Source organism: Stegostoma tigrinum, chromosome 5 (genome assembly GCF_030684315.1).
Source record: "Stegostoma tigrinum isolate sSteTig4 chromosome 5, sSteTig4.hap1, whole genome shotgun sequence".
Classification (NCBI taxonomy): domain Eukaryota; kingdom Metazoa; phylum Chordata; class Chondrichthyes; order Orectolobiformes; family Stegostomatidae; genus Stegostoma; species Stegostoma tigrinum.
In genome coordinates, this window is record NC_081358.1 from 69,323,349 (window position 1) to 69,349,840 (window position 26,492).

Sequence of the window (26,492 nt, forward strand, 5' to 3'; positions counted from 1 at the left end):
GCACAATACAGGCCCTTCGGCCCTCGATGTTGTGACGACCTGTCATACCAATCTGAAGCCCATCTAACCTACACTATTCCATGTACGTCCAAATGCTTATCCAATGACAACTTAAATGTACTTAAAGTTGGCAAATCCACTACTGTTGCAGGCAAAGTGTTCCATTCCCTTACTACTCTCTGAGTAAAGAAGCTACCTCTGACATCTGCCTTATTTCTTTCACTCCTCAATTTAAAGCTATGCCCCTTCGTGCTCGCTGTCACCATCCTAGGAAAAAGGCTCTCCCGTATCTAGACTTCCAAAAGGCCTTTGATAAGGTGCCTCACGGGAGGCTGCTGAGTAAGGTGAGGGCCCATGGTGTTCGAGGTGAGCTACTGGCTTGGATTGAGGATTGGCTGTCTGACAGAAGGCAGAGAGTTGAGATAAAAGGCTCTTTTTCGGAATGGCAGCTGGTGACAAGTGGTATCCTGCAGGGTTGAGTGTTGGGGCCGCAGCTGTTCATTTCATATATTAATGATCTGGATGAAAGGTGTCGGGGCATTCTGGCGAAGTTTGCTAACGATACGAAGATAGGTGGACAGGCAGGTAGTGGGAGGTGGGGAGGCTGCAAAAAGATTTAGACAGTTTAGGAGAGTGGTTCAGGAAATGACTGATGAAATTCAACATGAGCATGTGTGAGGTTTTGCACTTTGGAAAAAAGAATACATGCGTGGACTATTTTCTAAACAGTGAGAAAATTCGTAAAGCAGAAGTACAAAGGGATCTGGGAGTGTTGGCCCAGGATTCTCTAAAGGTTAACTTGCAGGTAGAGCCCGTGATTAAGAAAGCGAATGCAATGTTGTCATTTATCTCAAGTGGGTTGGAATATAAAAGCAGTGATGTGCTTCTGAGGCTGTATAAAGCTCTAGTTAGGCCCCATTTAGAATACTGTGTCCAATTTTGGGCCCCACACCTCAAGAAGGACATACTGTCACTGGAGCGTGTTCAGCGGAGATTCACACAGATGAGCCCTAGAATGGTAGGTTTAACATATGATGAACGGCTGAGGATCCTGGGATTGTATTCATTAGAGTTTAGAAGGCTGAGGGGAGATCTAATAGAAACTTAGAAGATAATGTATGGCTTGGAAAGTGTCGACGCTGGGAAGTTGTTTCTGTTAGGCGGGGAGACTAGGACCCATGGGCACAGCCTTAGAATTAGAGGAGGTAAATTTAAGATGGAAATGAGGAGACATTTCTTCAGCCAGAGAGTGGTGAGCCTGTGGAATTCGTTGCCACGGAGCGCAGTGGAGGCCGGGACATTGAATGTCTTCAAGGCAGAGATTGATAAATTCTTGATCTCACAAGGAATCAAGGGCTACGGGGAGAGTGCAGGGAAGTGGAGTTGAAATGCCCAGCAGCCATGATTAAATGGTGGAGTGGACTCGATGGGCCAAATGGCCTCACTTCCACTCCTATGTCTTATGGTCTTGAGACAATCCTACTTGATGAAGTTAATCTGGTCAAAGGTAGCTACGGAGGTCTGTATCCATGGTGGATAAAGAGACCCTCAGTTCCCATGATACATATATAGAGGCTTGTGAAATATCTGGTCTAAATGCATGTTCTCATCTCCAACCCCATCACCGTCACCATCAATGCCATCACAGTCGATGAGTCTTCAGGGTTCTTCTTCTCAGCATTCAATGAACCATAGGTCATGATTGGAATGTTGGTGCCAGTTACTTATTATGCTTATTCATCTTTAGCCTGAAGAGAGTGCTTCCTTTCAGTGCTAAGGCTGCCTGACTCAAATAGACTTGTTGACTCTATCAGGCTTTAGCTCTTACACGGCAAGTGTTTGCATAAAGGAACAACTTGGTTATGAAGGACTCAAATTACTGAAGAATCTGGAGGAAGTAGTCTATCCCACCAGGTACATGCTTGTATATACAGTTTATTTTTTAAACATACATGTTTTCCATTCTTGCTTAGCAAGAACCCATGAATGTAAACTAAAAGCATGCTGAAGCAGATCTTTTTTAAAATGGTGAGAGATTGAGAAATGTTGATATTTAGAGGACCCGGGTGACCTTGTACAGAAATCAGAGAAAGTAAACAGGCAGAGACAGCAAGCAATTAGGAGGGCAAATGTTATCTGATCCTTTATTACAAAGGAAAAGGGACACAATCCGAGTAACTAAAGGACCATCGTCTTAATATCAATAGTGGGCAACACTTTAGAAATAATAATTAAGGATATATCGAACAGGTGCTTGAAGATGTTTGAGTTGTTTAGGAAGAATCAGCATGAATCTGTAAATCTGAATATGTTTTAAGCAAGTAACAGAGGATGGGAATGAAAGACAAGCAATGTACAGTGTCTGTAAGGATTTTAACATTTGACAGAGTACCACACAAAAGCCTGGTTAACAAATTGAGGCTTATAAAATAGGAAGATCAGCATGGATAAAAGAAAAAATTCCTTGAAGAATAGCAGTTGGTTGTTTTTCAGACTGGAGATTGGTAGACAGTGGTGCTCTCCAAATCAGTGCTCAGACTACTCTTTTTTGATGTGCTTATGGTTTATCTCTGATATCACTCTCTTGTGTTTGACCCCTGATCTTGGGCTTTGATTAATCCTGTCAAAAAAACCTTACAAGGTATGAGCCAAAAAACATCACCCAAAAGCATCCCTTTTCCTCCATACTGAATTCCCACTTTGCCTCCAAATTCCCTGAATGATACACTCACTTGGGCTGTGTCTCACTCCATATATGATCTCTCTTTCCTGACCGTGTGAAGCTTACTGACAAGTTATTTGGACAATGGAATACCAGGTAATATTTCAATATTTGTTGCTGATTTGGACCCTCTGACAGTGAGGATGATACCAACTGACTGCAAAAGGATACGGAATACAGGTGAGCAAAATGGAATTAATGCTCAGACGTGAGAGGTGATGTACCTTGTCAGAAGGAATAGAGAAAGGTATTATTAATGAATGGTACAGTTATAACAAGTATATACATAGAGATAGACGCACAAGTTCATGAACAGAGATATTTAAAAATTGCACAATGCATTGAGAGACTAGTTAACAAAGTCTGCAGGATTTTGAACTTCATAAATGAGGATATCAAGTGCAAAACTGGGCAACTTGTCAGTAAGCTTCACACGGTGAGGCAGGAGAGACCATATATGGAGCCCAAGTGAGTGTATCATTCTGCGAATTTGGAGGCAGCGTGGGAATTCAGTACAGAGAAAAAGGGATGATTTTGGGTAATTTATTGGCTCATACTTTGTAAGGTTTTTTGACAGGAGATAAGTTGAAGCCCAGGATCAGGGGTCACTCACAAAAGGGTTATATCAAAGGTAAACCATAAGTTCATTGGTTGCTGATAGCTTCCGGATTGATTACACATTATTACATGATTTTCAGACTGAAGGTAAATAGAAGAAATATTTACGGACCAGTATGAAATCTTTTTTTAGGAGCTAAGTAATTAAAAGAGGGATGCTGGGTCAGGCAGTGTGTTACAACTGCATGATTTGGGTGCTGGTGGACTCCATTGTCGTTCATACTGACCACATCTGTGCAAGTGTTGGTTGCTTGAGGACCTCCAATTCAGATTTGATGAGCTGAAGCCTGAGCTTCAAAAACTGTGACAAATCAAGGATGGGGAGAGTTACCTGGATGCTGTGTTGCACAAGGCAGTCACACCCCTTCAAATTAAATGTCTTGATTTGGTCACTAGTCACGGATGGGAGGATGTGACTATGAGCAAGGAAGGTAGAGTGATCCAGGCGGTAGTGCTGAGGGTGGTTCAGTGGCTAGCCCTGCTGCCTCACAGCACCAGGGACCCAAGTTCAATTCCACTCTTGTGTGACCGCCTGTGTGGAGTTTGCATTTTCTCCCTGTGTCTGCATGAGTTTCCCCTGGGTAGTCTGGTTTCCTCCCACAGTCCAAAGATGTGCAAGCTAGGGGGATTGGCCATGCTAAATTGCCCGTAGTGTTGAGGGCTGTTTAGGTTAGGTGGGTTAGACATAGGAAATGCAGGGGTAAGGGAATGGATCTGGGTGGGATGCTCTTTGGAGGGCAGCATGGACCTGTTGGGCTGAATGGCCTGTTTCCATACTATAGGGATACTATGGTGAGATTTCAGATTCTTGCTGTCTGTGTGGATAAGAATGTGGGCTGTAGGAAAGATAAGCAAACTGATCATAGTGCCATGGCACAGTGAGTCATTTCAGAGGGAGTAGAAAAGCAAAACGTATCTGTAATCAGGGATAGTATAGCCAGGGAATAGGTATTGTTCTGTATGGCCAGGATCAAGAATCCTGAAGGCTGCGTTTCCTGCCTGATTGCTGGGTTCTCATCTAGGCTACAGAGAAATTCAGAGTGGAAAGGGATAGATCACTTACACAGAACGTGGAACATAGAACAATACAGCACAGGGATGGGCCCATTAGCCTACGACGTTGCACCCTACGTGATACCAAAATAAACTAATACCTTCTGCCTGCCCTTGATCCGTATCCCTCCATTCTTTGCATTTTCATGTGCTTATCTAAAAGTGCCTTAAATGCCTCTATTGTACCGCCTTCACCAACTCCTGGCGATGTATTCCAGACTCCTATCACTTGTGTAAAAATCTTGCCCCTAATTTCTCCTTTGAACTAACCCCCCCCCTCACCGTAAATACAAGCCCCTAGGATTAGACATTACAATTCTGGGGAAATGATTCTGTCTGTCAATGCTATCACTGCATTTCAGAATTTTATGGACTTCTACCAAGTCTCCCCTCAGCCTCTGCCACTCCAGAGGAAACAACCTGAGGTTTTCTAGCTTCCCTTATATCTCATACCCTGTGCTCTACGCAGCATCCTGGTAAGCCTCTTCTGCACCTTTTCCAAAGCCTCCACATCCCTCCTGTAATGAGGTGGTAGAATTGAATGCAGTACTCTAAGTGTGATCTAACCAAGGTCTTATTAAGATACAACATAACATCTGGCTCTTGTAATCAATTCCCCAACCAATAAAGGCAAGCATACCATATGACCACAAAGTGTGAGGCTGGATGAACACAGCAGGCCAAGCAGCATCTCAGGAGCACACAAGCTGACGTTTCAGGCCTAGACCCTTCATCAGAGAGGGGCATGGGGAGAGGGTTCTGGAATAAATAGGGAGAGAGGGGGAGGAAGACTGAAGATGGAGAGAAAAGAAGATTGGTGGAGAGGAGAGTATAGGCGGGGAGGTAGGGAGGGGATAGGTCAGTCCAGGGAAGACGGACAGGTCAAGGAGGCGGGATGAGGTTAGTAGGTAGGAAATGGATGAAGCCCAGCCTGTCCCCGCCTCCCTAACCTGTTCTTCTTCTCACCTATCCCTTCCATCTTCCCTGGACTGACCTGTCCCCTCCCAACCTATACTCTCCTCTCTACCAATCTTCTTTTCTCTCCATCTTCAGTCCTACTCCCCCTCTCTCCCTATTTATTCCAGAACCCTCTCCCCATCCCCCTCTCTGACGAAGGGTCTAGGCCCGAAACGTCAGCTTTTATGCTCCTGAGGTGCTGCTTGGCCTTCTGTGTTCATCCAGCTTCACACTTTGTTATCTTGGATTCTCCAGCATCTGCAGTTCCCATTATGTCACATACCATATGACTACTTTACCACCCTATCTACTTACGTGGCTACTTTCAGGGAGCTCTGGACTTCAACCCCCAGATACCTTTGTACATCTGTGCTGTTCAGGGTCCTACCATTAACTGTATACTTTTTCTTAATATTTGATCTCCCAACGTGCAGTGCCTTACACTCACCCAGATTAAACTCCATCTGCCATTTCTCCTCCCATGTCTGCAATTGATCTATATCCTGCTGTATCCCAAGACACCCTTCTACGGTCAGAGTTTTTGAGAAATTTGTAACTCTGGTCGTGGAGCATTGGTGTTCTGTCCCACTTGTTATTTATATGCCTCGGTTTGCTGGAGTAGTTAACATCACTTCCGGTAATGCACTTTCGGAGGCCCACTGACGATGTTACCTAGCAGGGTGACAAAATATTTGCAAGCAAACACACCAGCTCAGCAAGCAAGTCTACACCTCATCCACAACCCGAGCTAATGATCTTGTCTAAAATTTGAACACCTACAGGCACAACACCCTCAAAGTGGCCCGCTGACAGGAGACAAATGTCATCTGTTTGAGCGTGACCCGTGAACAATCCAGAAGTGATGCTAATCACTCCAACGAATTGAGGCATATAAATAACAAGCAGGTCAAAATACCAATCCTCATCAGAGGTGCACTGATGATGTTACCTCGCATGGTGATGAAACATTTCCAATCAAACACACTGGCTTGTTGAGCCCTAACCTTCTGTACTATCTACAACTCCACCAACTTTTGTATCACCTACAGACTTACTAACCCATCCATATACATTTTCATCCAAGTCATTAATATATATCACAAACAACAGAGGCCTGCATTTGAATCCCTGTGGAAACGACTAGTCACAGACCTCCAGCTTGAAAAACACTCTTCCACCACAATCGTCTGCCTTTGTCGAGCAAACTAATTCTGAATCCATGCAGCCAAGTCATGCATCAAAAGCATCTTAATCTTCTGGATGAGCCTACCTTGATGGACCTTGTTGAAAGCCTTACTAAAATCCATGTAGATAGCATCTACTGCCCTACTTCATTGATCACCTTTTTCACCTCTTCCAGAAATTCAATCATGTTATTAAGACACAGCCTGCCCTGCACAAAGCCATACAGACTGTCCTTAATTAGGGCATGCTTTTCCAAATGTGCGTAAATCCTATCCCAAAGAATTCTCTCCAATAGCTGCCCAACCACCAGTATGAGACTCACCCGTCCATAGTTTCCTGGATTGTCTGTATTTCCCTTCTTGAACAGAGGAACAACTTTAGCTACTCACCAGTTCTCAGGGACCTCTCCAGTGGCTAGTGAGGATGCAGAGGTCTTGGGTAAGGCCCCAGAAGCTTCCTCTCTTGCCTGTCATAATAACCTGTGGATACCATTAGGCCCTAGGGACTTTGTCTATCTTAATGCTCTTAAAGATGACCCAATACCAATTCTTTCTTGATCTCAAAATGCCCTAGAATATTTGCATGCTCCATGCAAGTCTCACTATTCTCCTGGGTGAATACTAACTCAAGTACTCATTCTGGATCCCAAACACATCTGCTGCCTCCAATCACAAGTTTTCATCTTTATCCTTGTGTAGTCCTACCTTCCCCTTAGTTATCTCTTTGTTTTCAATATGTGTGTAGAATGCTTTGAGATTCTCCTTAACCCTGCTTGCCGAGATCCTTTCATGGCCCTTTCATGCTCATCTAATTCCCTGCTTGAGTTCTTTCCTTCTTTCTTTATATTCCTCATGTGCCCTGTTTGATTTTAGCTTCCTAAACATTCCATATGCTTTTTTTCTGCCTTGTGACTAAATTCACGACCTCCCTTCTTATCCAAGAGTCCCTTACCTTGCCATCCTTGTCCTTTTGCCTTTCCGGAACATGCTGGTCCTAAACTCTCACCAGCAGGTATTTAAACAATTCTTCGATAACAGTTCCTCCCAATTAACATTCCCTAGCTTGTGCATAATACTAATTAATTTGCCAATTTAGTATCTTGCCGTTTTTTATAGCTCACGTTTTATACCAAAACCATGTGTAGAAAGAGGAAAAGTTTCTGCTGAGGAAATGTGTGCAGCTAGGGATTAAATTAAAAAGCTGAACCAAAAAGATCATAATCTTTGAATTCCTTCCTGAGCCACAAGCAAATCGGCATGTGGTCAACAAGTTTAAAGAGGTAAACGTGTGGCTCAGAGATTGGTGTGGGAGAAACTGATTTGAATTCATGGGACATTGGTTTTAGTATTGGCTACAGACGGAGTTGGGATGGGCTCCACCCGAATCATGCTGGGACCAGAGCCTTGTGACTCGCATTAATAGGGCTACAGATAGGGCTTTAAGCTAAATAGTGGGGTTTGATGCTGGCGATGGGTAATGGTGGTGTTCACTTGCATGAATAGTCGTGGAAAATGTTAAAGGGGTGAGGGGTGCTCAGCAGAGGTTAAAGCTTTCAGGGTGAGTAGTAAGACAGAGATTATCGAAAGGCAAGAAATCTAACTTCAGGCACATCAGATAAGAAGACAACTATGAGAAGGGGGCAATCAGCACAAGACTGAGGGTTTTTACTTAAATGAATGCAGTATATGAAACAAGGTAAATGAGCTATTAGCGCAGATTGAAATTGTCAGGTATGATGTTGTAGGTATCGCAGAAACTTGACTGCAAGTGGATCATGCTGGGAGCTGAATATCAAAGAATGCATGTCCTATAAAAAGGACAAATAGTTGAGCAGAGGGGCAAGAGTTGCCTAATTAGTAAGACATGAATTACATCAATAGCAAGAGGTGATACTAAGTTAGATGATGTAGAATCTTTGCAAGGAAATGAGAAAGGACCCTGATGGGAGTTGCGTACAGGACTCCTACCAGCGGTCAGAATCTTGATAAGAAGATAAATTAGGAGGTAAGAAAGGCATTAGTATGATAATTATGGGTAACTTCAACATGTAGGTGGCCTAGGAAAATCAGGTTGAGAATGGATCTCAAGAAAAGGAATTCATGGGATCTACTAGATATTTTTTGACACTGCTTGTGGTAGAGCCTGCTCGGAATAGGCAATTCTGGATTTTGTGATGCGTAATGAGGTAGACTTGATTAGGGAACTGAAGATAAGGAACCCTGAGGGACCAGTAACCATAATATGGTAAAATATATCTTGTGGTTTGAGAGAGAGAAGATTGAATCAGATGTAACAGTATTACAATTGATTAAAGGTAACTGCAAAGACATGAGGGAGGAGCTTGCCAGAGTTGGAAGGGGAGCCTAGCAGGAAAGATGGTGGAGCAGTAATGGCAAGTGTTTTGGGGGGTAATTCAGGAGGCACATCAGAAATTCATCCCAAGGGAGAAGAGCCATACTCCAAGCCAGTAAGGCAACAATGGTTGACAAGGGAAGTCAGGGACAGCAGAAAAGCAAAAGAAAAAGCATAGAATTTGATGAAGATTAGTGAGAAACCAAAGGATTGGGAAGCCTATAGAAACCAGCAAAGGATAGCTAAATAAAAAATGGTGGTGGGGATGTCAGAGTAATGAATAATGAGACAAAGGAAGTTAGCAATATAAAAGAATATTACAAGAGTTTTTTAGACATCTAAAGGGGCACGAGTGGACTTTGGCCTGCTGAAAAATGATGCTGGAGAAGTAATAATGGGGAAGTAAAGCAATGGAGAGGAACTGAATCAGTACTTTCCATCAGTTTTCAGTGGAAGACACCAGCAACATGTCAGGACTTCAAGAGAGTTGGGCCAGAGGAGAAAGAGAAGCTGAAAGGACTGAAAGATAAACTTACCTGGACCCAATGGGCTACACACTAGAATTCTGAAGGAGGTAGCTCAGGAGATTATAAAGGTGTTTGTGATGAACTTTCAGAAATCATTGGAGTCAGTGAGGGTTCCAGAGGACTGAAAAATATCAATGTAGCACCCCTGTTTAAGAAAGGTGGGAAGTAGAAGAGAGAAAACTATAGTCTGGTTAGCCTGACCTCAGTCACTGGTAAGTTTTTGTACCCATTTTTAAGGGTGAGATTTCTGAGTAGTTGGAAGCTCATAGTAAAATAGGACTGTATTAACATGGCTTAGTCAAGGGATGGTCATACCTGACAAATATGTTAGAATTCTTTGAGAAGGTAACAAGCAAGTTAGACACAGGAGAGCCAGTGGGTGTGATCTATTTAGATTTATGGAAGGCCTTTGACAAGGTGTGACACAGGAGGCTCCTAAATAACATCAGATCTCATGGTGTTTAGGGCAAGGTACTGGCATGGATAAAGGATTGGCTAACTGGCAGAAGCCAGAGAGTAGGGACAAAAGGGCCTTTTTCATGTTGGCAGCCAAAGACTAATGGTGTTCTGCAGGGATCAGCATTGGGACCTCCTATTCACATTATACATTCACAGCCTGGACAAAGAAAAATAGCATTGTTGCTAAATTTTCAGAAGATGCAAAGATAGGTGAGTGACATGTAGTGTTGGGGGAGTGGGGAGGCTACAGAAGGACTTGGATATGCTAGATGAGTGGGCAAAGAAGTGGTAGATGGAATACAATGTGAAAAATTGTCAGGTTATGCATGTTGGAAGGAAGAATAGAAGCGTAGACTATTTTCTAAATGGGCAAAAACTTTAGAAATCTGAAGCACAAGAGGACTTGAGAGTTCTAGTTCAGAATTCTTTTAATGTTGACATGCAGTTTCATTTGGTGGCTAGAAAGGCAAATGCAATATTGGCATTCGTTTCAAGAGGGCTAGAATACAATATCAGAAATGTACTGCTGAGACTGTATAAGGCTTTGCTCAAACCGCATTTGGAATATTTTGAGCAGTTTTGAGCCCTGTGAGGGATTGAAGGGGGTCAAGGGGAATTTTACAAGAATAATCCCAAGAATGAAAAACTCGTCATATGAGGAGTGGTTGAGGACTTTGGGTCTGTACTCGGTGGTGTTTAGAAGGATGAAGGGGGTCTGTTTGGAACTTGCAGAATACTGTGAGGCCTGGATAGAGAGAATGTGGAGGAGATATTTCCACAAATTGCAGAGTCCAGGGCCAGAGAGCATAGCTTTAGAGTGAAAGGACAACTGTTCAGGACTGAAATGAAGAATTTCTTCTCTGGTTAATCTGTGGACCACATTGGTCCAGAGGGCTGTCCAAGTAATATCAACCATGGTCGACTGCTATAGTAGGCTGAATGGCCTAATTCTGCTCCTGTGTCTTCTGGTCTTACAGTTATGCTGATCTTGTATGAATTTCTAGTTATGTTGCTTTAGAAAGGGTGTGAGAGCTTTCTGGATGTGGAAAGGCAATTTACAAGAATGGTTCCAGAGTTGACAGAGATCAGCTATACAACTAGGGTCAAGATTAATTTGAAGAAGTTTGGAGCAAACAAGATCGAGGCGAGTTTTGGTAGAGATGCACAGGATTGCAACAGATTTAAGTAAGGTAGTTAAAGAAAAGATTTCTTGTGAATCGGTATAGTGACAAGGGGACACAGATTTGTCAAGAAACACAGGGGGAATGTGTGGAGAAACTTTTTTTTTACGCACTGAATAGCAATGGCTTGGAACTTGCTGCCTATAAGGATGGTGGAAATGAAAAATAATTAATAATTTCAACGTATCATTGATGGGTATTTGTGTGAAAAAAATTACAGAACTTTGGGACTAGAACCAGGAAATGAGTTGACAGAATGGTTGTACAGAGAGCTGACACAGACTCAATAAGCAGAATATAATTCTATATGATAACAATGACATATGTCTATAAAAATTGAATAGATCTTTGGAATTACACTGGTGAAATCAAACGTGAAATACATATGTATAGTTTTAGTCTCCTTAACTCAGAAAGGAGATGTTTGCTTTTGAAGAAGTACACAAATATTTGCTAGTAAATTTAATAGTAAATTTACTATTTACTTACTTAAATATAAGTATATTTACATAGATTTATGGAATGACAGGATTGTCTAATGAGAAGAGATTGAACAAATTGCACTTATATTACCTGTTATTTAGAAAAACAAGATGCTATCTAGTTGGAATACAAACATTATTAAAATATTTTTACAGGGTAGATGTTGGGACTATAATTCTCCTGACAGGTAACATAGCATCAGGGAATGTAATCACAGAGTAAGAGATTTGGTCTGAAATGGAGAGAAATTCCTTCACTTAAAGTTGTGAAATCCTTGGAAAGCTGTACCCATATAATTGTGGATGCTTATTTGTTGAGTATATTCAAACAAGAAATGATTAATTTTTTGGGTACAAAGGATATTGAGGCATCTGAGCATGTTGCAAAAGGTGAAGCTAAAGTATGAAGTCAGCCATAACCTTAAAGAATAACAAATAAGCTCAAATGGTGAAAGGCCTTCACTACCTCTTATTTCTTGTAATGCTTACCACCCACATCTCTTCAACTCCTTACATTCCATTTTCTCCTGCACCTGCTCCAGACAAAAAGTCTCAACATTGTCATTTAGAGGTGAACTTTCAAAGTGTCAAATAAATCATCTTAGCTCTTTTATTTCCCATGAAACTTCTGTAGTCATAGATCTACACAACCATTCTAACACCCTCAACTTTGATGCCTTTATCTCTGGCACAACTGCTACTCTCCCAATCCTGGTCATTCCCCAACATATTCCCCAACTTATCTCCCAAATTCAGAGGTGCGGATTTTAGGGTATCAGATATAGGACTGGTTTAAATATCCATCACTAGACATTGCAAGATTCATAAAACTCCATCAGGTTTTACTTGTCTTTTGTCAAAACTGTCTACTACTGTAATATTCTCCAGAAGAGACAATAAACTAGGCACAAACTGTCTCTTTAAAACCTTAGAGATAATGGGAACTGCAGATGCTGGAGAATTCCAAGATAATAAAATGTGAGGCTGGATGAACACAGCAGGCCAAGGAGCATCTCAGGAGCACAAAAGCTGACGTTTCGGGCCTAGACCCTTCATCAGAGAGGGGGATGGGGAGAGGGAACTGGAATAAATAGGGAGAGAGGGGGAGGCGGACCGAAGATGGAGAGTAAAGAAGATAGGTGGAGAGAGTATAGGTGGGGAGGTAGGGAGGGGATAGGTCAGTCCAGCGAAGACGGACAGGTCAAGGAGGTGGGATGAGGTTAGTAGGTAGATGGGGGTGCGGCTTGGGGTGGGAGGAAGGGATGGGTGAGAGGAAGAACTGGTTAGGGAGGCAGAGACAGGTTGGACTGGTTTTGGGATGCAGTGGGTGTGGGGGAAGAGCTGGGCTGGTTGTGTGGTGCAGTGGGGGGAGGGGACGAACTGGGCTGGTTTAGGGATGCAGTTGGGGATGGGGAGATTTTGAAACTGGTGAAGTCCACATTGATACCATTAGGCTGCAGGGTTCCCAGGCGGAATATGAGTTGCTGTTCCTGCAACCTTCGGATGGCATCATTGTGGCACTGCAGGAGCCCCATGATGGACATGTCATCTAAAGAATGGGAGGGGGAGTGGAAATGGTTGGCGACTGGGAGGTGCAGTTGTTTGTTGCGAACTGAGCGGAGGTGTTCTGCAAAGCGGTCTCCAAGCCTCCGCTTGGTTTCCCCAATGTAGAGGAAGCCACACCGGGTACAGTGGATGCAGTATACCACATTGGCAGATGTGCAGGTGAACCTCTGCTTAATGTGGAATGTCATCTTGGGGCCTGGGATAGGGGTGAGGGAGGAGGTGTGGGGGCAAGTGTAGTATTTCCTGTGGTTGCAGGGGAAGGTGCCAAGGTGTGGTGGGGTTGGAGGGCAGTGTGGAGCGAACAAGGGAGTCACGGAGTGAGTGGTCTCTCCGGAAAGCAGACAGGGGTGGGGATGGAAAAATGTCTTGGGTGGTGGGGTCAGATTGTAAATGGCGGAAGTGTCGGAGGATGATGCGTTGTATTCCACTCCCCCTCCCATTCTTTAGATGACATGTCCATCATGGGGCTCCTGCAGTGCCACAATGATGCCACCCGAAGGTTGCAGGAACAGCAACTCATTCCGCCTGGGAACCCTGCAGCCTAATGGTATCAATGTGGACTTCACCAGTTTCAAAATCTCCCCTTCCCCAACTGCATCCCTAAACCAGCCCAGTTCATCCCCTCCCCCCACTGTACCACACAACCAGCCCAGCTCTTCCCCCCCCACCCACTGCATCCCAAAACCAGTCCAACCTGTCTCTGCCTCCCTAACCGGTTCTTCCTCTCACCCATCCCTTCCTCCCACCCCAAGCCGCACCCCCATCTACCTACTAACCTCATCCCACCTCCTTGACCTGTCCGTCTTCCCTGGACTGACCTATCCCCTCCCTACCTCCCCACCTATACTCTCTCCACCTATCTTCTTTACTCTCCATCTTCGGTCCGCCTCCCCCCTCTCCCTATTTATTCCAGTTCCCTCTCCCCATCCCCCTCTCTGATGAAGGGTCTAGGCCCGAAACGTCAGCTTTTGTGCTCCTGAGATGCTGCTTGGCCTGCTGTGTTCATCCAGCTTCACATTTTATTATCTTTAAAACCTTATCCATAATTTCCTCTGCTACAGCTCCAACAACAGTTTTGAAGAGTCTGCCCTGGAAGGCAGAGTCAAACCACTTTTGATAAAAACATGATGAAACAACAACAAACAATAAGCAAAACATGTGCCTTCAAGCAGAACACACGTGAAGGTGAATGCAGATCTACACTTAAGTAGAAAACAGCAAAATGAACCAGCACTATTACTGACATGGACATGTTTTGTTGCATCTCTTTCTCTATTCAGTCCTTGCTATGCATGAGAATGTGCTCAGGTGTCCAACCCCAGGCTGTACAGGAAGAGGGCATGTGAATAGCAATCGTAATTCCCACCGAAGGTAAGTCATATCACTTAGTATACTTAATATGCAGTGAGCATGTTAGATATTTAAAAGAGTTATTTGGTTTCACTGTTTAACTAATTTGAGAAATGATTGTTTAAAAGTTATCCTTTTTAACTAAGAGCTGTAAGAGTATTTTAGCATCCACAGTCCAGACAATGACAAAAACTATATCATTACGAAATTCTCAGCTTTCCAAAATTACCATGGACAAACTTGATAAAAGGTACAATCATAGGTGTACAATTAGTAAGCTTTCTGTGAGGTTGTATCTTAATTTTGATGTCAGGTCAATAGTAGAGGAGTGAATTTTACTAATCACTAATGAAGAAATTGGATTAGTTATACTGTGGTTAAAGAAATACTTTCTGTTCAAAATAGTCACTTAAAACATTACCCTAGGAGGAAAAAAATACCTTCTGATAAATAACTTTTAAGTAAGATTCCTTAGAGACCCATCATTTGTGACTTCTATCTCTTAGCAATCATTTGATTCAATGATTCGAGCTTTTAGATATATATTTTAAAAATCCCTTTGCCAATACAAGGAGTTGAAGACCAAGCTGTGAGTAGAATTTGTGATAAAAGGAGAAAATTGTGAGAAGCTTCTAGCCTACACAAATGTGCTGTTCAGCACCCTGGAGAGGGAGACAGCCTCACAGTGGGCAAGGGCCTTTGGCGAGGATGGATTAGAAAGATGTGAACATTGATTAAACAGTTGGCGATGAGTAATCATGATACACAACATTCAAATTGGATGTCTATGATATCAGAATGGGTAGCACAATTGAGAAGGGTGTGCAATTCATGCCAGGCAGTAAAAACTGTACTCAGATGGATTTCTGTATAGATTTGTTTGTAGACTTTGGAAAATGATAATAGGAACAGATTATTTCGACTGCGCCATTCATTTCTCAGAGACTCAGTTGTTCATGCACCAGTCTTTAACTTCACATGCGTAAAAGAACAAGTCATTTTCAAAGATTGCACATTATTCGACTTCAAGAATTTTTGATCTAGGTTAATGGGTTAGCACTGCAGCCTCACAGCACTGATTACCCAGGTTCAATTCCATCCTCGGGTGATTGTTTGTGTGGAGTTTGCACATTCGCCCCATGTCTGCATGGGTTTCCTCCGGATGCTTCGGTCTCCTCCCACAGTCCAAAGGTGTGCGGGTTAAGTGGATTGGCCATGCTAAATTGCCTGTGGTGTTCAGGGGTGTGTGAGTTTAAGGGGGATGGGTCTGGGCAGGATGCTCCGAGGGTCGGTGTGGATTTGTTGGGCCGAAGGGCCTGTTTCCACACTGTAGGGATTCTATGATTTTATGATTCTATGATGAATGCCCAGCCACAGAAATATATTGTGGCCTTATGTGCAGAAATTTCATCTACATCTGAGATCAAAATTAAGGAGTGAATAATAATTTAAATCACAACAAATCTTAAAATTAAATAGACATGCCATTTCATGCACAAGCAAACAAATAATGCAAAGAAAAGACCTTCTGGATAATACAGCTAGTCCCAGGAAGCTGTAATAAACAACATAATATAGAAATTTGGCAATCTGCTCAAAGCCATTTATTTTCAAGAAAAGGAAATAAACAGTTTAAAATAAGAAGGAACAAGTTAGAGTAGTTAAAAATGGCACTTCCACTATTTTTTCTATTTATTCATTTTGTGGGATGTAGCTGCCTCTGGCTAGCCAGTGTTTATTTCCAGTCCCTAATTACACTTGAGAAGGTGGTGGTTAGCTGCTTTATTGAACCACTGCAGTCTACCTGCTTTCGGTTGACTCACAACGCCATTAAGAAGGGAATTGTAGGATTTTGACCCAACAACAGTGAAGGAACAATACATTTCCAAGTCAGGATGGTGACTGCAGATGGAAGTGGTCATAGGTATGGAAGGTGCTGTCTGAGCATCTTTGGCAAATTTCTGCAATGCAGCTTGTACATAGTACACAATGCTGCTACTGAGTGTCAGTGGTAGAGGGAGTGGATGCTTGTGGATGCAGTTCTAATCAAGCAGGCTGCTTTGTCCTGGATGGTGTCCAGCTTGTTGTGTGTTGTTGAGCCTGTATTCTTCCAGGTAAGTGGAGAGTATTCCATCAAATCCTGACCTATGCCTTGTAGATGGTGGACAGGCTTTCAGGAGTCAGTAGGTGAGTTACTTGCTGCAGTATTCCTAACCTGTGATCTGCTATTGTAGGCACTGCATTTATGTGGTGAGTCCAGTTGAGTTTTTGATCAAAGATAACTCCTAAGATGTTGATAGTGGTTAATTCAGTGATAGTAATGCCATTGAATGCCAAGTGGTGGTGGTTAGATTGTGTCTTAGGATGGTCATAGCCTGGCATTTGTGTGGCACGAATATTACTTGCCACTTGTCAGCTCAAGCCTGGATACTGTCCATATCTTGTTGCATTCGGACATGGACTGCTTCAATGTCTAAGGAGTCGCGAATGGTGCTGAACATTATATAATCATCAGTGAACATTCCCACTTTTGCCCTTATGATGGAGGGAACGTCATTGATGAAGCAGCTGAAGATGGTTGGGGCTAGGACACTACGGTAAGGAAATCCTGCATGGTGTCCTGGAGCTGAGATAACTGACCTCCAACAACCACGACCATCTTCCTATGTGTCAGGTATTGCTCCAACCACTGGAACATTTTCACCTTGATAGAGGTGTTTAAAGTCATGAGAAGTCATTGCAGACATAAAAATTCCACTGGCAAAGCCACAGTACAATCTTCCAATTCAGCGGGAGACTGTTGAACAAATGCTATATACTGCTTTAATCCAGTTTGCATGCAAGCAATCCTGTTTGGTGGATTCACCAGCTTGACATCTCATCTGTAAGTACGCCTGGTGCTTGACCTGTCATGCCCTCCTGCACTCTCCATTGAACCAGGGTTGATTCCCTGTCTTGATGGTAGTGGTGGTTGCAGATTTTTCTGGAGTACAATTCAGCTGCTGTTGATGCCCACAGCATCTCATGGATGTCCAGTGTTAAGTTGTTAGATTTGCGTGAAGTGTGTCCCATTTAGCGCAGTGACAGAGCCACACAACGTGATAGACATTGTTCTCAATCTGAAGGCGGAACTTCATCTCCACAAGGACTGTGCAGTGGTCACTCTTACCGATACTTTTTTTTATTCATTCATAGGATGAGGGTGTCACTGACTTGGCAGCATTCATTGCCCATCTGTAATTGGCCAGAGGGCAGTTCAGAGTCAACCACATTGCTGTGGGTCTGGAGTCACATGTAGGCCAGACCAAGTAACGATGATAGTTTCCTTCCCTAAAGGGCATTAGTGAACCAGATGGGTTTTTTCTGACAATCGACAATGGATTCATCATCATTAGACTCTTACTTCCAGATATTTTTGGTTGAATTCAAATTCCACCAAAATTCAAATTATGCCATGGCGGGATTTAGACCTGGGTCCCCAACAACATTATTTGGGTCACTGGATTAACAATCCAGCAATAATACAACTAGACCATTGCCTCTGTCATGGACAGATGCATCTGCAGTTGGCAGATGGAAAAGCATGAGGTCAAGTTTTGTCGTATTGTTGGTTCCCTTATCACATACCACAGACCCATTCTAGCAGTTATGTCCTTTAGGACCTGACCAGCTCGATCAATGGTACTGCTGCCAAACCACTCTTGATGGTGGACATTCAGATCCCCCACCCAGAGCACATTTTGTGCCCTTACCATCTTCAGTGCTTCCTCTAAGTGTTGTTCAACATGGAGAAGTACTGATTCATCAGCTGAGGGAGGATGGTACATGGTAATCAGTAGGAGGTTTCTTTGCGCATGTTTAATCTGAAGCTATGAGGCTTTATGGAATTCAGGGTCAATGTTGAGGACTCCCAGAGCACCAGCCTTCCAACTGTATATCACTGTGCTGCCACCTCTACTGGGTCAGTCCTGCTGGTGGGACAGACAATATACAGGGATTGGTGATGGTGGTATCTGCAAGGTATGATTCCGTGAGTATGACTGTCTGAGGCTGTTCCTTGACTAGTGTGTGAGACAGCTCTCCCAATTTTCACACCAGCCCCCAGATTTAGTGAGGAGGACTTTGCAGGGTCAACAGGCCTGTTTCTGCTGTTGTCTTTTCTGGTGCCTATGTCGATGTTGGGTGATCCGTCCGGTTTCATTTCATTGAGACTTTGTAGCAATTGCTACAACTGAATGCTTGTTAGGCCATTTCAGAGAGCAATCAAGAGTTAACCACGTTACTGTGAGTCTGGAGTCGCATGTAAACTAGGCCAGACCAGGTGACGATGGCCAATTTCCTTCCCTGAAGGATATTAGCGAGCCAGGTGGGTTTTTCCAACAATGGACAATGGTTTCATGGTCATCAGTAGATTCTTAATTCATGATTTTTATTTTTATTGAATTCAAATCCCATCATGGCAGCATTCAAGCCTGGGTCCCCAGACCATTATCCAGGTCTCTGGATTAATTGTCTAGCGATGATACTACCAGGCCATCACCTTCTTATGTTTATTTCAATAAGTGTCTTCCCTTTCTATTCTGATTGATTTTCAGAAGTTTTTTTCTTGCTATGGCTTTTAACTCATTTGTTGACTTATTGTTAGTCACATTTGGTCAGTCACAGCTTGTTGATTTTCAACATTAAGTATATTGCATCTTTAACATTGAATTGTCAAGGTGCATACAATTTAAAGTTAAATATCTGATTCCTGGTCAAAGCTGTTTAAAATTCCACATTACCTTCAGCATTTCATTTTCAATTTTTCATTTTTGTTTTTGGCTGTTTTAAATTTCCTGAGAAAAGTAAATTTCTTGTTCTCAGATACCTTACCTGGGTTTGTACATCACCTGAAATACATCATTTGCTCATGCAACTTTACCTCACTACACTTCTTGCAATCCCTCCACTGCATATAAATTATCAGACTTCTTGCCCAAATCTAGCATAAGAGAAGGAAATATTCCTGCAATTAAGTATTAAGAAGATTGAAACTATTTGCCCAAATCTTCAGATTGGGGTTTGAATCATTATTTACAATATGAATTAGTTAAGAAAGAGTTGCAATGTTACTTATTTGCGATTTTTCTGGGCTTGTGTTCAGTTGGAGGATCCTGCAAAATTCTCTAAGCATGGGAATCCTCCAACAGAAGTAGATCAGAAAACTTTATGGAAGCCCTTCTACCACAGTAACTGTCTTATTCCAGTGAGTAGCAACAATTTATATTTCCAAAGCCTGTTTGAAAAAGTACAAGAGAAGAGTGCAAGGTAATTAGGTGATGGTGCAAAATGGGGCAGTAGGTAGAGTGGCATGTGGCTAGGTGAGTGTTTAGACTGGCAGATGGGGGCATGTGTAGTGGAACAGGTAGGGGAGGAGCTAGTCAGGTCAGGGGTTGTTGATGGTGTGTCAGGGGGGTTGCTGTTGGATCAGTGCGAAGAAGTGGCATGGTCAGGTAGGAGGCTGTTCAGGGCAGTATTTAGGCTGGGAGAGTACTTAAGTCATAGGGACTGGCCAAGTCCAGTTGGGAGTTTAGTCAAGTGGGCCAAGCCGGCAGTTGTACCAGGTTGCAGGTGTGGTCAGTCAGGTCAGAGGAAATTGTCGGTATGGAGGTAGTCAGGGATGAAAATGGGGGTGGGGTGGGGGGGTCCAGTGGAGTGTAATAGGTAAACAGTTCTGTAGTCACAAAATGGTTAGAACGGGTTCTTTAGCTCTTCCTGCGTAAATATCCTGATAAGTAAGTTGGAATCCTCTGAAGCCTCTAACTCTAGCTCACAGTTAGAGATGTTTTTGGAGGCTACCAGATTCAAGGTACTGGAAATTTAAATTTCCCAGATAATTCCCACAAAGTCACTGTGTCAAGATTTCTGTTAATTCCATCACTCCAGAAGTGAAGAAATGAGAAACTGAACTGCTATGACCAATCAGTTGTGGGAAGTTACATGTATTTTATCATCAGAGACACAGTGAGAAGTGTGACGTGATCAAAAATTGGCAATGTTGATTAGTAAAATAAATATTTTGGAAGGTCATAAGGTTAATGGAAAGGGGCTGTATATGTGTATTGTATATATGGATAGAATTCATTTGACAAGCTTGCTTGAATACATTGTTGGCAAGAAGTTGGGGTCAGCTTGTGATGTTTTATAAATGGTTGAAAGGCAAAAGACAGAGAATTAGAATTCAGAAATGACAATTAATATTTCCTAAGGATCATATTTTGACCCTTTACACCTCAGTATCTTTCTAGTAAATGAATGTTCTAGCACTTTCAAGGCAAATACATCATTGCACATTAATCAGTTGAAACAAAGGTTTTGGGGTAGATTTGTAGCTCGAGTTGTGGGTGTTGAGTTGGTTGGCTCACCAAGCTGGTTTGTTGTTCCACAGAGATTACATTACCGTACTTGGTAACATCTTCAGTGCAGCCTCTAATGAAATGTCGGTGTGTTTTCCCATCTGGCTTTTAAACTCTGGCATCCTTTGCGATGGATTGCCTCAGTTCCGGGTTTCCTCCGTAGTGGAATGTTTATGGGGTCGAGTTCAATGTGTTTATTAATAGTCTGCTTCATGGAGTGCCATGCTTCCAGGAATTCTCATGCTTGTCTCTGCCTAGCCTGTCCCAGGTTCTTGGTGTTGTCCCAGTTGAAGTCGTGGTTCTCCTTGTCCATGTGGATTGAGATGAGTGAGTATTGGTCATGTCTTTTTGTAGCCAGTTGGTGCTCATGTACTCTTTACCACAAGAGCCAAGAAAAGACAGACCCTGTAAGACAAGCTAACCACACTTACCCACAGGTGACAACAACAGAACTGACACATGGATAAGGAACCTCTCCGACAAGAAACTGGCAGAGGAGGAGAAAGCCGTTCTCACCCAGGGACTGAACTACAGCTACAGGGATGCCAACAAAATGGAATGGCTAGCTACACTGGAAGCCACACTCAAGACCAACAATATTAACGAAGAAACACAACAAACTATAAGACAGATGGTACTCCCGACACTAACCAGAAAGAGGGAACTCAAAACCCTCAGCACACAGGAAAGACAAGACCTGGACAGATTAAAGGGCAAGAACATCACTGTACTACCTGCAGACATAGGGCACATGACAGTGATAGTGAATAAAAAGGACAACATCTCCAAAACACAAGCATTGCTCACCGACAAGAACACATACCGGCCAGTACAAACTGATCCGACACCACAACTAGGCAACAAAATCCTATACACACTACACTTAAACAAACAGGACAGATCAATAAAGCAGACTTCTTGAGAATGAACCCGAAGGAAACAACACACCCTGATTCTACGGTCTCCCTAAAGTACACAAACCGGAAGTCCCCCTCAGACCCATAGTCTCGCTACCAGGCACTCCATCGCACAGATTAGCCAGAGAACTACAAAGGAGACTCAAGCACCGAGTCAACAAATCATCCACTCCATCCACTCAGCCCAAGAATTCCTCAACTCCATCAAAGGCATCAAGATACAGGACGAAGAGACCATGATATCGTTTGATGTCACCGCCCTCTTCACGTCAATAGGCATACCATTAGCAAGGGAAACAATGACAACACTACTTGAACAAGAACACGACCCCAGTGAAACGATCTCCAAGGACAACATGTTCAAACTGCTGGACCTATGCCTGACCACCCGCTTCATCCTCAACAGCCAAACATACGAGCAAATCACCGGACACCCATGGGATCGCCTATCTCCGGGCTCATAGCAGAAGCAGTGATGCAAAGACTAGAAAGAACTGCCCTTCCGCAAATCCACACTGAACTATGGATACACTACGTATACAACACCTTTTGTCATCATTAAACGAACCAAATTAGAACAGACACACAAACTCATAAGCAACACTATCACCGGAATAAAATTCACCAGAGAAGAGGAGAAAAGCAAACAACACCCATTCCTGAACATCAAGGTAGAGTGCAAGACTAATGGGGAACTGTAAATAAAAGTACACCAAAAAGCCACACACACAGGTATTGAACTTCAATACTAACCATCCCAGAACACACAAACGAAGCTGCAAGCGAACACTATTTAAAAGGGCAACAAAACACTCCAGCAACATCGAATTATGCCAAGAGGTGGAGGAATACCTCTTCCAAGTGCTCAAGGATAATGGATATCCAAAGAACTGGGTCAGGAGATGCCTACAGGAACAGCATCAGAAAGATTTTACACGCCCCGACACACTCATCACACTACCCTACTTCAGGAACACATCAGAACTCAGCACAAGACTTCTACAACCGCTGGGCATCAGAGTGGCACACAAACCATATCAACCCTACGACAAGTGCTCACCCGAACTACAGACCTACTCCCCATCATGGACAAGACCAATGTCATGTACAAGATCCCCTGCAGAGACTGTGAGAAACACTACATTGGACAGACAGGAAGGAAACTAACAACAACAGGCTTCCAACTGGCTTCCAAAAGACACAATCAGTACTCACTCATCTCAATCCACATGGACAAGGAGAACCACGACTTCAACTGGGACAACACCAAGATCCTGGGATAGGCCCGGCAGAGACGAGCATGAGAATTCCTGGAAGCATGGCATTCCATGATGCAGACTATTAATAAACACATTGAACTCGACCCCATGTACATTCCACTATGGAGGAAACCCGCAAGTCAAGCAATCCATCGCAAAGGACCCCAGAGTTTAAAAGCCAGATGGGAAAACACACCAACGCTTCATCAGAGGCTGCACAGAAGATGTTACCAAGCACAGTGACGAAATGTCTGTGGAACAACAAACCAGCTCAGTGAACCGCAACCAACCTTCAACTGTTGAAGCAAAGTTATATCTCCAAATTTACCATCATTAATAAATTAGCAGACTTGGAACCTATGCAGAATGGAGAAAGCTACAAAGGAACTGATACCACTTGGTATACACATGTATTGTATACATGTGTATATTGTACAAATTTTGTATACACATGAGGGTGGGAAATGTGGCATTCAAGTTAACTTAATGCAAGATTGAATCCCCAACATCACATTAAATATAGGGATAAAGTCAGCAGCATGTTTATGATATGTTGAGCATTTCACTACCTAGAGCGGGTTCATAATTGCAAAACATTTGCAAGCCATCAATGGACAAGTGCTTTAAAATTGCATCCTACCTTCAAGAAAAAGTCAGCAAAGTGTGAGAATTTTGTAGCGCCAGTTCAGGTTTGCTTAAATATCTGCACTAATCAACTTTGCACAATGGTGTGCAAGACCAGTGGTTTTCTTTGATCAACTTAATGGAAGAGAAGGAAACAAAAAGAATGACAGATTGTAGGGAGGCTTGTGACTGGCAAAGGTAAGTTAGAGTCCAGGAGGTCTATGGGGTGGGTTTGGAATCAAGTGAGGCCAGAAAGCCTTGTTATTCTTTGTTAAGTGGCTTTTAGAACTGTCAGTAAATGTAAGAAAATGAGGCCAGAATTCAATGATTGTCCATCTCATGGTATTGGCTGGCAAAGTGCCTGTGGTCTTTAAATTTGTGAGGAAAGTAATAGGTTGTGGTATAAAAGGGACAGTAGAAATGTGTATGCAAAATTGGCTGAGTGATAGCAGGCAGGGAGTAATAGGCAATACATATTTTTCAGATTGCAGGAAGGATTGTAGTGGTGTTCCCCAGGTATTGAGACCTCTGTTTTTTTTAAGTTTGTATTAATGGTCTGGATCATGGTGTACAGGAGACGATTTCAAGTTGGTAGATTGGGCAGATAGGGGCAGTTAACGTAAATGTAGAGAAACATGAGAGGATGCACTTTGGTAAGAAGAACATGAAATACAATACAAAGTAGGGAGTATAATTCAAAAGGGATGCAGGAGCTGGAAGAAATGTGTGTACCTATGCAAAGATCATTGAAAATGGCATGACAAGTCGTGAAAGCATTTGATAAAGCATCCAGTGAATTCAGCTTTATTAATGGGGTGATGAGTTCAACAGCAAGGAAGTAATATTGAAATTGTACAAGTTAGACCTCAGCTGAGTCTTTTGTACTGTTGAGAGCACCACATTGTAAGGAAGATATGAATCCATTGGAGAGGGTGCAGAAGTTATATACAAGAATGGTTCCAGGAATGAGAAATTTCAGTTGTGAAGCTAGATTGAAGAATTTAGATCTGTTTTCCTTGAAGAGAAGAAGGCTGAAAGGAGATTTGATAGAGGTTTAAAATTCATGAGGGGGCTGGATGTATTACCCATTGAGTATTTAGGCTGTGAAATGCACTGCCTATAAATATAGTGGAGGCACGCTCATTTGAGGCATTCAAGAGGGCATGGATGATAATTTTGGGTCAAAATAACAATGCTATGAGGATTGGCACTAATGATGCTTGTTTAAAAGCCAGTGCAAGCACACAGGGCCAAATGATCTCCTACATTTGTATGATTCTGTATCTTACAGCTTTTTAATTCCCCGTTGAGTGTGTTTTTAGACTACGTTTGAAATTTTCCTATTTTCAGTTGAAGTATTTAGTCGAATGAGATTCATTGTTTCCATACTACCATGGCTTGAGCGACTTTTCTCATGCAGTCTTTTGCTCTACACCTCATTAACCATCCAACCAGGCTCTTGTACCCCTTTCTTAGGGAATCACATGGCTGGAGAAGCAGAACTGCTTGCCATTGCTGGAATTTTCTAGTTTTCATGTTTCTGGCATCATAATTAAAGCCAAGCCAAACACTGTTTCAGAAGCTGCAATCCTGGAACTGACCCTCACCATTTCAGTGCTCAAGCCTCAGCATTCATCACATGGTTTCAAAAACAGTGATCTGAGGTGTTGGTGCACACGGTAAGTGGAGATGGAAGCAGCCCTTTTCCGGCTGACTGCTCCAAAAGACCATGACACCAGGCACAGTCAATATGGGCACACATAGCAGTCTAGATCATTGCTGTGGCCAAGGTGAAAAATAAGCCCTGGCAGCCCAAGAAACAGATCAATTATATCCTGTGTTCTGCAAGGGTGAGTGCCACCATCTTCACTCTGCTGCCTCACACTCACAGCGCCATCACTTACTGTAACTGTGTTACTGCACACATCACTTACCAAGGCTCATGGACTATAACTTGCACCATTTTATGCATCATATCCATTGAACAACTCTTGTGACCTCATCCTCCCATTTCACAATCTGTGCTTCGTGTTCACTCAATGCCTTGCCACCTCTCCTGCTCCCATGCATCTTTGTTAACTATAATTGCATTCATATCCATCATTCATTTTGTTGTAGGAGACTTTGGCCCATGACTGGTTTGAGACATCTGAGACCAGGAGGTAAAGGAGGGGAGGGGAGGGTTGGTGGAAATAATACTCCTCACCCCCTAATTCCCTAGCCCAGAAATGACCATAACCACTCTTGGGGGATGTCGTCAAATGCCAAACAACCCAGTGAACTTCAGTATTCTGTGCTATATACCCTTCTCCCATTATACTAAACATAACTCATTATTCATCTGTTAGAGCTTTTATCCCTCTTTGACAACTAATTCCCTGTATTCTCGTGTACAGGCAATAGCATCACCCAGTGAACAGGTACAAAGAGACCAGCGGCTGAGATCCTCAGCTCCTTGTCTGCCTTGAAGAAGGAAGACACTGTCCCCTCAAAGGATATATTGACAATATTTTGTCCTGCACCGTCCACTTGTTAGAGACATTTAGCTTGACATGTGCACTCTCTAGATTAGATTTGGGAACATAATCTGGTGAACACTTGAGTGACATGTATCTGCAACCTGTTGAGGAAGAAATGCCCCAGGTCACCGACACTCAGAAGACTGCTAGAGAACAGGAAATCCCTCAGCCCCAAGCTGAAAATGAGCTCTTTATCTCAACCATTAATAATTTTGACAAAAGGTGTTGGCAAGCACATGAATATTAAGCATTTTTATCAGAGACACTCAGTAACTTGGATGGAAGGGACCATCAAAGACATCAATGCAGTGCTGGCTCAACACGTA

The 26,492-nt window shown here is 42.9% G+C and overlaps 1 protein-coding gene across 9 annotated transcripts in view; it reads left to right on the forward strand.

Moving 5' to 3' along the window:
* The window catches only part of st18 (ST18 C2H2C-type zinc finger transcription factor), a 343,587-nt gene that overhangs the window by 235,934 nt on the left and 81,161 nt on the right, over window positions 1-26,492 (forward strand). For all 9 annotated transcript variants that reach the window (XM_048529874.2, XM_059646059.1, XM_048529869.2 and 6 more), the window contains one exon: window positions 14,383-14,473. In XM_048529874.2, coding sequence (XP_048385831.1) covers window positions 14,383-14,473 — 91 coding nt within the window. The remainder of the gene's footprint in view (window positions 1-14,382; window positions 14,474-26,492) is intronic.